Source organism: Castanea sativa, chromosome 7, assembly GCF_040712315.1.
Source record: "Castanea sativa cultivar Marrone di Chiusa Pesio chromosome 7, ASM4071231v1".
In the NCBI taxonomy this organism is placed as follows: Eukaryota; Viridiplantae; Streptophyta; class Magnoliopsida; order Fagales; family Fagaceae; genus Castanea; species Castanea sativa.
In genome coordinates this window covers 14849236-14862658 of record NC_134019.1, presented here as the reverse complement: position 1 = coordinate 14862658, position 13423 = coordinate 14849236, and the positions used below count along the sequence as shown (strand labels likewise).

General features: G+C 33.7%; 1 protein-coding gene across 4 annotated transcripts; it reads right to left on the bottom strand.

Moving 5' to 3' along the window:
• Positions 1-1813: 1813 nt before the first annotated feature.
• Positions 1814-12365, bottom strand: LOC142644522 (uncharacterized). Of its 4 annotated transcripts, XM_075819109.1 has the most exons (6): positions 12182-12365; positions 11724-11781; positions 11438-11604; positions 9870-10085; positions 4702-4921; positions 1814-2224 (listed from the first exon to the last, which is right to left on the bottom strand). In XM_075819109.1, the coding sequence occupies exons 3-6, from the start codon at positions 11563-11565 to the stop codon at positions 1958-1960; spliced, it is 831 nt and encodes a 276-aa protein (XP_075675224.1). In that variant the 5' UTR covers positions 11566-11604; positions 11724-11781; positions 12182-12365; the 3' UTR covers positions 1814-1957. The 4 variants fall into 4 exon arrangements, with proteins under 4 accessions (XP_075675224.1, XP_075675225.1, XP_075675226.1 ...); XM_075819110.1 differs by lacking the exon at positions 11724-11781 and having other exon boundaries at positions 12172-12365; XM_075819111.1 differs by lacking the exon at positions 11724-11781 and having other exon boundaries at positions 10221-11604; positions 12182-12364.
• Between the last annotated feature and the right edge of the window lie 1058 nt (positions 12366-13423).

Sequence of the window (13423 nt, the reverse complement as noted above, 5' to 3'; positions counted from 1 at the left end):
GGGGCTTAATCACAATTTTACTTCCTGGAACATTGTTGATTTGACTTGAATAGCACGTCAGGCCAGGTCTGACTATCATGAATTTCCAGTATATTTTTGGATGAGTGAGGGATTTTCTGAATTACCTCTTGAAAAAGAGCATTAAAACTTGGAATAGCAATTTTGCCTGCCCTGCCTTGACCTGCCCCTTCCCACTTCATCTAGTGCAGGTGCCCTGCATAGGTGGCGGTGCGAAGATGGGTTTAGACATTTTAGCCTTGTCCCACGTTAATAAGGGCTATAATTGTAAATTTTTCATACCCTAAATCCCTACTACTTAAACAAACAAATCAATACTAGCTTATTTTAATGCATAAATATTAAGATTTTTGTTTTTGTTGTAATATTATCTTGTTAAACACTTGGATAATATTATTCAGTTTTTGCTAAAAATTAGTTTGATTTGATGGGAATCATGGAATAAATTTAGTTGTAATTTCAAATATATTTATATTAATGAAACAAGTTTTATTTTTAAAAAGCTGTAATAGTAGTGGAACAAATTAACATGAAGTGGAATTTTACTAAGCATGAGAGATGGGGTAAGAAAGTTTTCCTTGTCATACTGGGCAAGGCAAGGATAGTGTAAGACAAAATCAGACTAGACAAGGGTGAAGATCCTATCCTTGAGCCTTACCCCTCCCCATTGTCATCCTTAATTAAAAACCATAATCCCTATAAAAGCTTTACCATGCTTACCGGTGTTTTTGTGTTTTTGAAAATTTGAATGGACAGGAGAATAGTGGATGAATAAGGAGGAAGTTTGAATGGAAATGAGAGTAGTGGATAAAAAATGAGATGACAAGAAAGGGAATTAGTTATCCAACAATCCCTTCTTCATTTAGATGTTTTAAAAAAGAATAATGTTACGCCGTCAATTTTTTGTTGTCAATGTTACGCCGTCAACTTTTTCACAACAAATCTTAAATGACAAGTTTTTACTGGTTTTAATATAAACTTACCGCTAAAATTATTTTGTTACCCACCAATAACAACTTGTCACGTAAGGTTTGTTGTCATTTTATTCATTTTTATGATGTGACTTGGATTTTGGGTAAGATGAGTCAATTAATTTGAACACATAACTAAACACATGTCAACTTTTTGAGTTTAAACACACGTCATCTTTTATTGTTTAATTTTATTGCAAATAACTAGACACATACCAGTTTTTTGACGTGGTTTGGATGGATTTTTTTTTTTTGCTAACCACGTGGTTTGGATGGATTGTGTGGCAAGATTTGTTGTCCTTCTATTCATTTATGGTAAGACTTGGATTTTGGGTAGGACATAAGTCAATTAATTTGATCACATAACTAGACACATGTTAGCTTTTTGAGTTTAAACACAGGTCACCTTTTCTTGTTTAATTTTATTGCACATAACTAAACACATGTCAGCTTTTTGATGTGGTTTGGATGGATTGCTTCCAAACCAGGTTGTATGTGAACTTTGTCCCAAAAGAGAACTTTTTTTTATCATCATTGGTTTTGTAGCTTTTAGTATACGTTTACTCAAGGAAACCATCCATTAATTAACAAAATTATCTCAGACAACTAAAAAATATCTAGATAAAAATTTTGTAAATACCTTTAAACATAGACCTATTGATATAGAGACCAGTCCTAGTTTGATTAGGTAGAAGAATCTAGAAGTTTCAAAACAATGGCTTTTAAATGATTTAACTGTAATAAATAAATAAAAATAGCACACATTACAAAAACCTAAGGGAGGAAAATCCAAAACACAATGCAGCATACGAGGAAGATGGACGGGACAGAATGAAAAAACTGAATTTATCAAGAAATCTATCACACCAAAATCTTTATTAAACAACATAAATTACAAATGTGAACATGGAATAAATTCCAAGCACATACACTAAGAAACCAATTAAACCATGTTCCTCTACAAATGTTCACTTCGAGCCAAGTGCAAATGACAATTTTGGGCGGGATTTGTTCTTACCCAACAACTTCAACTGGTTTGACCGTTCTTCCTCCTCTTGTTGTTTCTTTCTTCGCAGAGCCTCTTCTTTTTGTCTTTGGAGCTCTTCTAGTTCCCTGTAACGTTCTTCCTCTCGTCGCTGCTGCTCTAAAGCTTCCCTTCTCTGAGCTTCTTCTACCCTCTTCCGGTTCTCCCCCAGCATCCTTTCCAGCTCTTCCTTCTCTTTTCGAGCTTGTTCCTGTAACCAAAATAAATCAGGTAATATTCTCATTTTGGGAGGAGAAAAATACAGTAGTAATTTTGGTCAGTTCAAATACTCATTGGTATGTACGTGTATGTATCTCAGTTCTCAGAGAAAGAGGGAGGGGGCGGTAGCAGTAAAGATCAAAAAGATTATATTGGAAGAAAGAATGGTAGCCCTAAAGTATCCTTCCAGGGTCCACTAAAGAATGAGGCAAATGGCAGAAAAGAAGAGGGCCCATCAAAACCAAGCACAGATTCCATCTTACAGAAAATAATATATACACCAAGGTGAAATTTGTACACGTATTGTAATGGACACAATTCACAAGTACATATTTTGTCGAAAAACATCACAAGCAAATGTTTGTTTTGAAAATATATACATTTTTAAAATTTAAAAATATAATACAACATTAATATTTTCTATATTATACTTCTTCCAAAATATTCTAATTAGTATTATAGCTAGGAAAATACAAAGTTGGATTATCATCACCATCATCAACAAATACACTTACTAAGACACACACACACATATTAAGTCCATATGTTACTCTATATATTAGACATCAAAATTTTAATTTATATTACTATATCTTTCTTTGATTTGCTCAGGAAAGCATGTGTGTGCACCTACCTGCGGGTAAAGGGTTTTTTTCGTCCATTTCATGATTCAGATTTTATTTTACTGTACTTCCATGTCATTTAAAATTTTAAATGACATGACAGTTTGTATACAATTAGATCTGGAAAATAGAATCTAAATAACACGGACGAAATGGACAAAAATTGAAATGAAGATTATCCTGTTCCCTATGTGTGTAGGATTTTAAAGTAAAAATAAAAATAAAATTATATTTCAAATGATAAAAAATAAACAGTATGCATTTCGATTATCATTTTACTTGAAAGTATGAACAAAAACTGAAGCAATATATGCACAAAGATATAAATTTACTTCATTCCAAACTGAAGGATGCAGCCATAATATACAGCAAGAATACAAAAGATAAAAATATCTAAACAGAGGGAAAAATTAACCAAGAAAGAACAGTTGTTTTTTGGGGGGTAAGTACAGTAATATTTAAATAACAAATAACTAAAAGTTTCATTAATGAGTTTTTTTTTTTTTTTTGATAGGTAAATAAAAAATAAAAATAAAAAAGAGTAATCAGCATTGATAATTCAAATCTAAACATTTGAACATCCCCCACCCCCCCCCCCCAACCAAATACTCCACATAAGGACATAATGAAATGGCAATCCATATGACGACACTTTGGTTTCTAGTACCAACACCGCAATAACACCACCAACATGGGCATAACCCAAAATATCCCACAAAGTGAATACCAACACCATTTACTTCTATAGCAATAAGAATATTTACACAGAATTTTAGCCATTTATTTTTCCAAAGTTTTGTAAAATCTCATCTCACATAGCCACTGAAATTATAGATTGATTTTTCTTCTTAAATATTCCCTCTGTCCCATATTGTTGGTCCTCTATTCCATTTCAGGATACCCCAAAATATGGTTCTCTTTGAAAAGTCAATGAATACACTATAAATGACTTTCCCAACCTTTTTTTATATAAGAAATGGTATTTTATTATGAAATAGATACTTTATGCACAAAATAATGGACAAAAAGTAGCCTAAAAGAATTGGAAAAAAAAATACAGGAAAAAAGAGTAAATCTCATAAGTCATAACTTACTCTTAACTTTTTTTTATAAGTCCATACCCCTCTTCCACTTGAGTTAAATTAAGAGTGGTTAAAGCAGGTGCACAACTATACATTATTTCAATATTTTATTTTGTATTTTCATTGGATAATGTTATATTTTAAGTTTTTATTTGTTTAGCTTGAGTCATGATAGGGATTAAATATCATGTTCTTAGATAGGGACTAGTTTAGCATTTGGATTAGTATTTGAGTTCAGCTACGATTAGTTGTTATCTATCTCTTTATTTCCTGGAAGCTCTATAAAGCTCCATATGGTTTATTTTGTATTTAGACTAATTGTTAATCAAAAATTTCTTTGTGAAAATGCTTTTGCATTTGGTGGTTATTCCAGGTGGCCTTAGGTTACCATGGGACTGTTCTAGGTGGTGAAGCCTAGGTTGTCCCACATCAATGGTAGGTTTGGAAGCTTATACCTCTTTATTTGAAAGACACAGCATTAAATGGTGTTCCTTAAAAATTGGATTTTCTAAAGGACTAACAAGATGGGACAGGCGAGGGGGGGTACAAAGAATGTTGTAGAGAATCTAACAGAGGACTGACATTTGACAATTCCAGTGAGCAAATTTTCAAAAGAAGTTAGAAAAGCATTGCTAGAGGAAAGCCACCCTCCACCCCCCTAAAATAAGAATCCCAAATGGTACATCATGATACTGGCAATAATGTGCCTTTCAGACCAGTGGGGGAAAAGAGAGAATAAAGGGAGAGTGATTCTAAGTATATACCTCTTTTTGCCTAGCCTCGATGATAGCAGCTTCCTTTTCTTTCTCAAGTTGAGCTGCAACTTCATCATGAAGTCTTTTCCGTCCCTCTTCCAACCGCCTCTGAATTTCAAGCTTAATCTCCTTAGAGAACAAGCTCTCCTCAACTTTCCTACGAATCGCTTCTTCCACCCTCTTTGCAGTCTCTTCTTCTAGCAATTTCTGTTCTGCTTCCTGTTGTCGCCTGAGTAAAGAGAAAACATTAGGCAGGAAATGATCATTAATGCAGGGAAATGCGCTGCACTTCATGATTCCAAAAGCTGCGCTTAGTATGATTCCAATTGTTTTCCAATCCAGAAAACTATAAAGCTAAATGGACAATTTGACATATCTGCTTCTTTCCTTCTTTTACTTCTCTCCACTCATCACGTAGCTATAATAAATGGCAAACTAACCTTCATGACAGCAAAGGCACTATTTATATGCTTATGCTTTTAAGGCATACCTCTAACCGAATCCTGATCCAAACAAATGTGTTTCAAAACTGGTGAACAGTAGATAAACGAAGCACCCAATTTGATCATCAAATATAACAAGTTGAACTATAGCAGTATCTTCCTTCAGAAAAGCCTGTGGAGAAGAAAGTCAAGTAACCTGCTGCAGTTTTATAACTAATCATTGAAAATTCTGAATTTCTTGCACTGAACTTTGTTAAGATAAATATCTATATGTTTAGTGAAGTGTTTTGATAATTGAGTGCCAACAGCCCCCAAAACAATTACAAGAGCTAGATATTAAGCTATTTATAATACATTCATAGGGCAACAGCTAGAGGTCCACAATAACAGATTATTAGGACTGCAAAACAAGTATATTGGTGAGGCTAGAGTCCAACTCAAGAGCAACTGAGGGATCAACAGTCCACCTAAACCTACGACCTATTTAGACCTAAACTAAGGCCATGTTTAGTGGGGCTTTCATGGCTGCCCTAGAGCTGCTTCAGCTTTTAAAAAGTAGAAGCTACCTACAGCCGAATAGGACATGGGCTTTTCACTGCTTTTGTGGAGTGGCTTGGGCTTTTTAGGCTGCTTTTGCATGTCAAAACATCTTCTTTTCATTTCATATTTATGAAACTTTTAAAGGCCACAGCCCAACCACACTAATCCTAACTTTCTTTCTTTTTTTTTTTTCATTTTTTGAAAATAACATAGGGTACCTTACTAAAGAAGAGCCCTTGGACTCACCTCAAGCCAGTAAAACCTACCAGCAACTAACCCCACCTGCCAGAACTTGTTATTGGGCAATCCGGGAGCATTCACCACTAACAGGCTAAGCAGTTTATGCTCATTCCCAGGAGCATAAGCTGACCCTAACTTTCAGAACCTGTATTCAGGCCAGACAAGCTGAGAGAAATCAACTTTCCAGCTTGGGGCTTGACTAAATAAATGAGATATAAGTCACCTGTCAATCATATCTCAAACCAGCAGAAGAAAAAGAAATTGCAAAAGGGTACCACAACTTGCCGCAAATGGCAATGATAAATTCTAGCTAGATGCTTGCAATTTCTATAAGTGGCATTGAAAGGTTAAGCCCATTTCACTTTTCTAATATCATAAATTATAGCCTCAGCCAAATTTCAATCCCCTGATCAAACAAAGCCAATCTGTTAGCTGGATTGGAACCAGAATATGCTCAACCTGCTCATGTGTTCCCAATAGCTCAGCACTTATGTAACAGGCCCTTAGTTCCCTTATCATGCAATGCTACAAACTCAAAAAATTTCAGATTAAAGTTCACATTATTTATATATTTCCAGAACCATTTTCACTTCGGTCACATAGAAGTATGAAATATTAGCCAATTCAGAACACAAAATAGAATTCACAGAGCAAAAAAAAGAACACAGCATAAATTTCTTTTTTGGTAAATAAAAATGCATAATAATTACATGGTGTCTTACACTTATAACAAACTAGATGAGAGGATAGAAACAAAGAACTCCCAAAATGTTAGATTTCACACAATTTTTCACATAACTGTTGGTGTTATCATCCAACTGACAATGGGGCATCAGTATTACTAAAAACAAATTTCCCATATAGTAGTATACATCAGAACTTCTTCATTGTATCTCCTAAAGATACTCTAGAGATCAGCTTCAGAAGCAATTAAAAATCTAAAAAATAAAAAAGCCTACTGGAAATAATATTGAACTCATTGGCTTGACTGAACTATTTTCCATGATCAACAAAGCATCTTGATGGCGTGACCATTGCATGGCAGACAAAAAAAAACACTCTATGGAAGCCTAAGATTAAGTGCAAATCCAAGTAATAAGTTTCTGTGGAAGTTAATTAGGCCATTAATATTTTATTTATGTTTTGTTTGGTTTTTTTATAGAGTCCAGGGTATTTTGTTACTTGTGAGTCATAGTTGTTGTGGGCCTTGAGATTTATTTTTTTAATAGGTAAGTCTTATGTAGTTAATGGGATTTTATGTGGGTTTTGGACCTTTTGGTCCAATCTAATTAGAAGTTTGTTTACTAGTCAAAGTAGTAGTTAGTCCTCTTGCAAAAAGTTAAGGTCTAGAGTTAATAAAGTGTGTCATTGCTTTCCAATAAGAAGAGAGTTGATTCAAAGAAAAGTCGAGGGTTTTGAGTATTATGGCACATTTACTGTTCACATGTGCTATTTATACCACTGTTCATGCTGCTGATCACAGATACGGTCTCAATTTTTTGCAACCATGAATTAAATCTTTTCCCTTCCCTACCAAAACACTAGTTATTCTTTTTTTTTTTAATAGGTAATCAGAAAACTATTATAAAAGAGAAAAAAGGAAAAGTACAAGTTGTTCATGATGATGAACAGCAAGAAAAAATAAAACAGACATCACGACAAAAGGAGTAATCAGGAAACTAAGCTAAGAGAAAACATAAACTCAAAGAGAGAAGAACAATCAGTAAAACCCCAACAACGAAACCACTCCAAAAGACTACGTTGGCATAAAACCTTTAACTCATCCAACGTCTTCTCATTATCCTCAAAGGAATGACGATTTTGTTCCAACCACAATCCACATTAAGCATCCTGGAACCAATCCACTAGTTATTCTTGAACCATAACCCCTCTTTCTAAAGCTCTAAACCCTTAATCTGCAAATTATCCTAACCCTAAGATACCCCAAGCACTCAGACAGATTTTTCAACCTGCCCAAAGCCACTGTCAGCATGATTATCAGGGTGGCCACAATTCATGCATACTACCAAAATTCTTTAGAGCCAGAAGAATCATATTAGCTTCAAGAAGATTACTAGCTCCAGAATATGCAAGGTCAAGTTGCTTTTCTAGATGCTAACCTTCGCTTTCTTATACTTCGGTTTGTTTAGATTTTTCATTTGAACATTTTATTTTCACCTGAGTTTTCTGCCTTGAAGTTATCTCATTCTTCTGTAAACTTCCCTGAGTACTAATTTATAATTCTTATAAGAAGTGATTAGTAAAAAGAAAGAGAGAAAAAAAGGTTCAGAACCTCAAACAAAGGGAGAGAATTTCCAGAACTGATTTATTTGTTATGCCAAGAGGGCCCTAGACTGCGAAAGGGAATGATACCAAATAAAGTTTGCAAAAGAAAAAATTATACAAGGATTGAAACAACATAAGACCATAGGCAACACATGATCCTAGAAGCTTAAACCTCACAGAATATGCATTAAAGTGAATTGCAGAACAAATTTCCCAGCTAATCTTAATAGTGTTCAAATAAGCACAATGTCCATGGCGATAATGCTGATTTAATGTTTAATATAGTAAGTTCCCATGTAGCATTTCAGAAGTATCATATTAAAATAATAAAGAAGAAAGAAAAGGCAAAGGAGATAAGCACATCTTTAGATAGCACTAGTAGCCAGCAAACAAAATAATCTACAACCTTATTTTCCCTCATTTCACTATTCAAACAATATTACAATTTGTAATGGGAAACTTTGTCTCAACTCTGCATGAAAACTCAAAAATGTAGTACCTAAATTGACACATGCAATTGTTATACAAGAACAGATGCATGTTATCAAGCACAAATTTTTTCTCTAAATATACTATGAATGTATACTTTCTAGGATCCTGGGCTATGTATATGTCCACCATGCACATCTAAAGTAAACTGGTTAAAAATTAATGCTTTATGAATAATGCCAGAAAACATTATTATAAAAATAGCTTTTTCAAGGACTGGACATGTAATGGAGAAAAACAGTGCAAGGAAAATGAAAGAATAAATACATAAAAACTTTACAAATTTGAGTCCATTTAAAAACTGAATAACCCCAAGACATCAATTTTGAATCATACTTGCTCTACCAAACAGCAGTTATTGTATATCATACTTGAACAAGCCAAAACACTCATTCTGACAGAATTATGTGACATATAAGTGCTTAAACCTTCCAACACCTCAGAAATGTCTGCTGCACTGAATTTACTAAGTTAATTGCAATTGTAATAAACAAAATCTCTGGTGACAAAGAAATTCCTCGCCTAAAGGTGGGACAAACTTGCTCTACCATGTATGCTTCCCTTTTTGAATGTCACAGCAGTACAAAGAGTCAGATCACCAAATAATAAGTACTGTAGTTTTTTTAGTCTATTAAGGGCTTTAAGATTTGGTTTCCATTTAGGCAGTCAAATCTACTTTTTTAATAAAGATACATCACACATCTTATCCGTGCTACATTTTCACTTTTCTAGTCAAATAGAGAAGCCAACCACACTTTCTTTCTTCAGAGAAATACAGAATATATCAAACCTAGAGTTAGCCTACTATGATTCCATGGTACTCTAACAAAGATGATTCCAGAGGTTTCAATGGAACAAAAATGATGAAAGTGATCTTTGACCTGTGTGAAACAAGACAGACCACAAAACACCATAGTTTCCCTTGAGAATTTTGTGTTCACCATTCCAATAGAACAAATAGTATATAGGACTATATACTATAACACCTGAGACAAGGATTTTCCCATACAAGCCCCAAGTGATCTTCTCAACTATATAGTGGGGGTTGGGGGAAAGAAAAAGAAGAAAACACATGTAAACTTGATCTATTATATGCATAGTGTAACCAAAAAAAAAAATTGAGAAAGGTGACAAGAAAAAAGATTAAGCCAGAAAACATATTTGACGTTATTGATATACCTTTTCTTCTCCTCTTCTTCTATTCTCAATTTTTCACTTGCATTTTTGCGCTCTATCGACCCAAGACTTGAACTTGAAGATTTACGAATAGGAGACAAGGAGGAACTTCTACTCCTTTGCCTTTTATAATGTCTTGGAGTAGGTGAACGACTTTTATGACGTCTTAAAGGTGAGCGACTTCTGCGGTGTCTTGGGGAAATAGAGCGACTTTTCCGTCTGTATAAGAACATTAAATTTATTGAGCAACAAAGCAAAATCATAAAAATTTGGACATTATTATACACACAAAAAAAATAAGTATCAAGTCAGCCACCAATTAGTACAGTAGATACAGAAGCATTTACAAGTTACCTCATACATTGTTAAGAATAACCTTTGTGTGCTCCATCTTTTATCACATGAAGAAGCAAATGTCACAATCGAGCAACAAAAGGACACCCAATGGCACCCATCACCTGCTCACTTCCCATAGAATGGGAAGGAAGATTTTTTTTTCATAAAGAGCGTGAATCCTATCTCACTCTCATACCACGCTTAATCTTCTACTCCCAATAATTTATCTGACCTTTTTTTAAAAAAATAAATTATCTATTCTCAAGGTAAGTTCCTCAGAGGTCAGATGCCCATTAACAAATGCTTAAAAACCGAACAATATAATCAACAAATTTTTTGGCCATAACCGAGCAACATTAGCATGACTATCGTCAACCATACGTGTACAGATCAAGAAGGTGCTCATGGAGCTCATGAAAACAGAAGATTCTCCAAACAGCAAGAAGTCATACACATACCAAGATAGACAATGTAACTATCCATCTGCTTCAGTACCACATGTAAAACAAAGAAGCCAAAATAATGAGGAATTGCAATGTAAAAAATTTAAGTTGAATAGAAGTTTCATCTAGGAAGGCAAAACTTAAAAGAAAAAAAAAAAGAGTGTTTCATCAATACTCCATATACATTTGTGGTCTCAAGTACTCAACTTTGACATTGAAGTGTACGTTAAACTACAACCTCCATGTCTTGGTATACATACTCATTTCCTCAAAAATTTCCATCGCCATCCAAATTCTCTATTAAAAACAAATACGATTTTCCATTACAACTTAATTGATTTCTAACCAAAGGAAAATACAGTGGAGGAAATACATATAAACATGTTTCTTTCAATGGGCATATGAAAAATACTAACATTTGCTGTTTTCATCTTCACACTGCCAGATTTGTTTCAACATTTGCTCTTTCTTCCTTTATTTTTATTTTTAGTTCGGGAAGAACATCAGTACCTCAAATCTGATATTAACAAATTTCAAAGATCCAAGTATTGTCTTCACTATCCCTCAATTAAGCAGAGTATAACCAAACATGAAATATGGCTCCTATTACAAAAATAAAAGAAACACTAGAAAATCATTGCAGAAGGAAAGGATGCGTACAGATCAACTCGAACAAATTTGTAGTAAATCCAGACCGCATGAGAGATGTGAGTCCCGAATCTTTCTTACAATTGCTTGCAAACTATTTTTTTTAAAATTAGTACAAGAAAGTGGGACTATTAACGGGATCACCTGCTATAAGAATATGGAGACCGGCTTCTGTTTCTTCGACTTCTCCTGCTATACCTATGTCCCACGGGAGCCGGAGAGTACCTTCGCCTATACGAAGGTGATCTCGATCGTGACAAATCTCGAGGCATTTCCTACCACCTCAACTTTATGCTTACAAAATCAAGATTCTGAATACCAATCAAAAACATTCTGATCAATATCAAAATTAATATGAAAAATCAAAATAATATCAATCAACAACATTCTGATTCAAAGCTAGATTAACACCATCAGATAGACACTTAACAATCAGATTTCTGAATATCAAAATATAACTCAATCAATACTGGTGATTTTTGATGACCCTAAAAATTTGTTTTCCCAATTAAAACGCTTTTGAATTAATACAAAATATCAATCAGCAATGAACAAACACGAGAAAGGTAAACAAAATCTTTCAAACTTAGATGTACCTATCATCCACAAATTCAAGAGCCAAACACAACGATAATACAAGAAGTAGATTAACATAACAATAATAAAAATTTAGCTTTTCGATTCTTCGATAATCAAAACAAATTAAACCGTGGCAATCGTACGAATTAGGCTCAGCTGCAAAAATTCTTCTTTTTTTTTTCAGAAACTCAAAAACAGCCCAAAATACATTGCGTGCAAGTCTAGTGTTCCCCGATTTTCTCGGGAACCAAACAAGGGTAACGATAAACTAAAAAGAACGAGCGTCAAGCCCTACGCACCCAGATTTACCTGTGCGAACAATCTGAGAGATCTGAGATTTGCTAACCTTCGCATCAAATTTAGCTAAACCCTAATAAAAACTGCAAGTCTTTGGTCTTTCAGAGAGAGACGAGAGGTTGAACAATCGAAAACAGAGTCAAGTCTCAGAGAGATAATAAGGGTTCGTTTGGTTTGGCCATAAGCAATCGATTAGTAGGGGTTTTTTATTAAAGAAATTAGGCTAAGTTTTGGACCTTTGGCTTTAAGTTTTATTTTTTTCTTTTTGAGAAACTTTGGCTTTAAGTTTATTTTGAGCGTTTTTAGTCGACTTTTGATCCGACAAAAATTAGTTATAAAATTAATTGTAGTTTAAATTTTACTCAATAAAATAAATATTACATTACTACATATTTTAAAAATTTAACCGTTAACTTGTATGTTTTTTACGCTTTTAATATACATATCAAATTTTGTATTAATCAAATATTATTTACTATATGATCTATAAGTTTATATTTTATACATAATTTTAAACTACAAAAACTTTCAATATAAATAATTTATTGATGATATAGTTATTGATCTTTACTTTGCTAAAAATTTTACAAGTATAGAGGATATAAGAAGAAATTGTAATCGAGATTTATCAAAATTCACCTCAAATAAAAAGATATAAAGTAAGGTTGTAGTTTTAGACTATAACTAATTTTATAGCTAAATTTTGTCCTTTTTTTTAAGTGTTAACAATAAGAACCGATAATAATTTGTCATTTAAGATTTGCTGTAAAAATGTGATGAAAATGTGGTGGACATAGCATTTCTCTCTCTCTCTCTCTCTCTCTCTCTCTCTCTCTCTCTCTTGTGTATATATATACAAAATAGAAGTTCTACTTTAATCTTATTAAGTGTATATGTGTATGAAACTCCTTCTTAGAACTTGAACTCCGACTCTTACCTCCCTACACTCCACAAGCACTTATATTTATAGAGTAACCATCACTAAAAAATAAGTGCTATTAGTCTAAAAAATGAGCGTCATTCCATAAAATTAAAAAAATAATAATAATAAAGCATCATTACTTATCAGTCCCTCCACCAACTTCAGTTAGTTTTATTGTCTATGTATTTTAATTATTTATATATATCATATTATATGATATTAGTCTCATCACATGCGTGTAAAGGATGGTAATGGGCGGAGTGAGTTCGAAGGATGGGGTCTTTGTCCTGCCCCACATAGTTTTGTCTTACCCATCCCTGCCTCGCCCCATC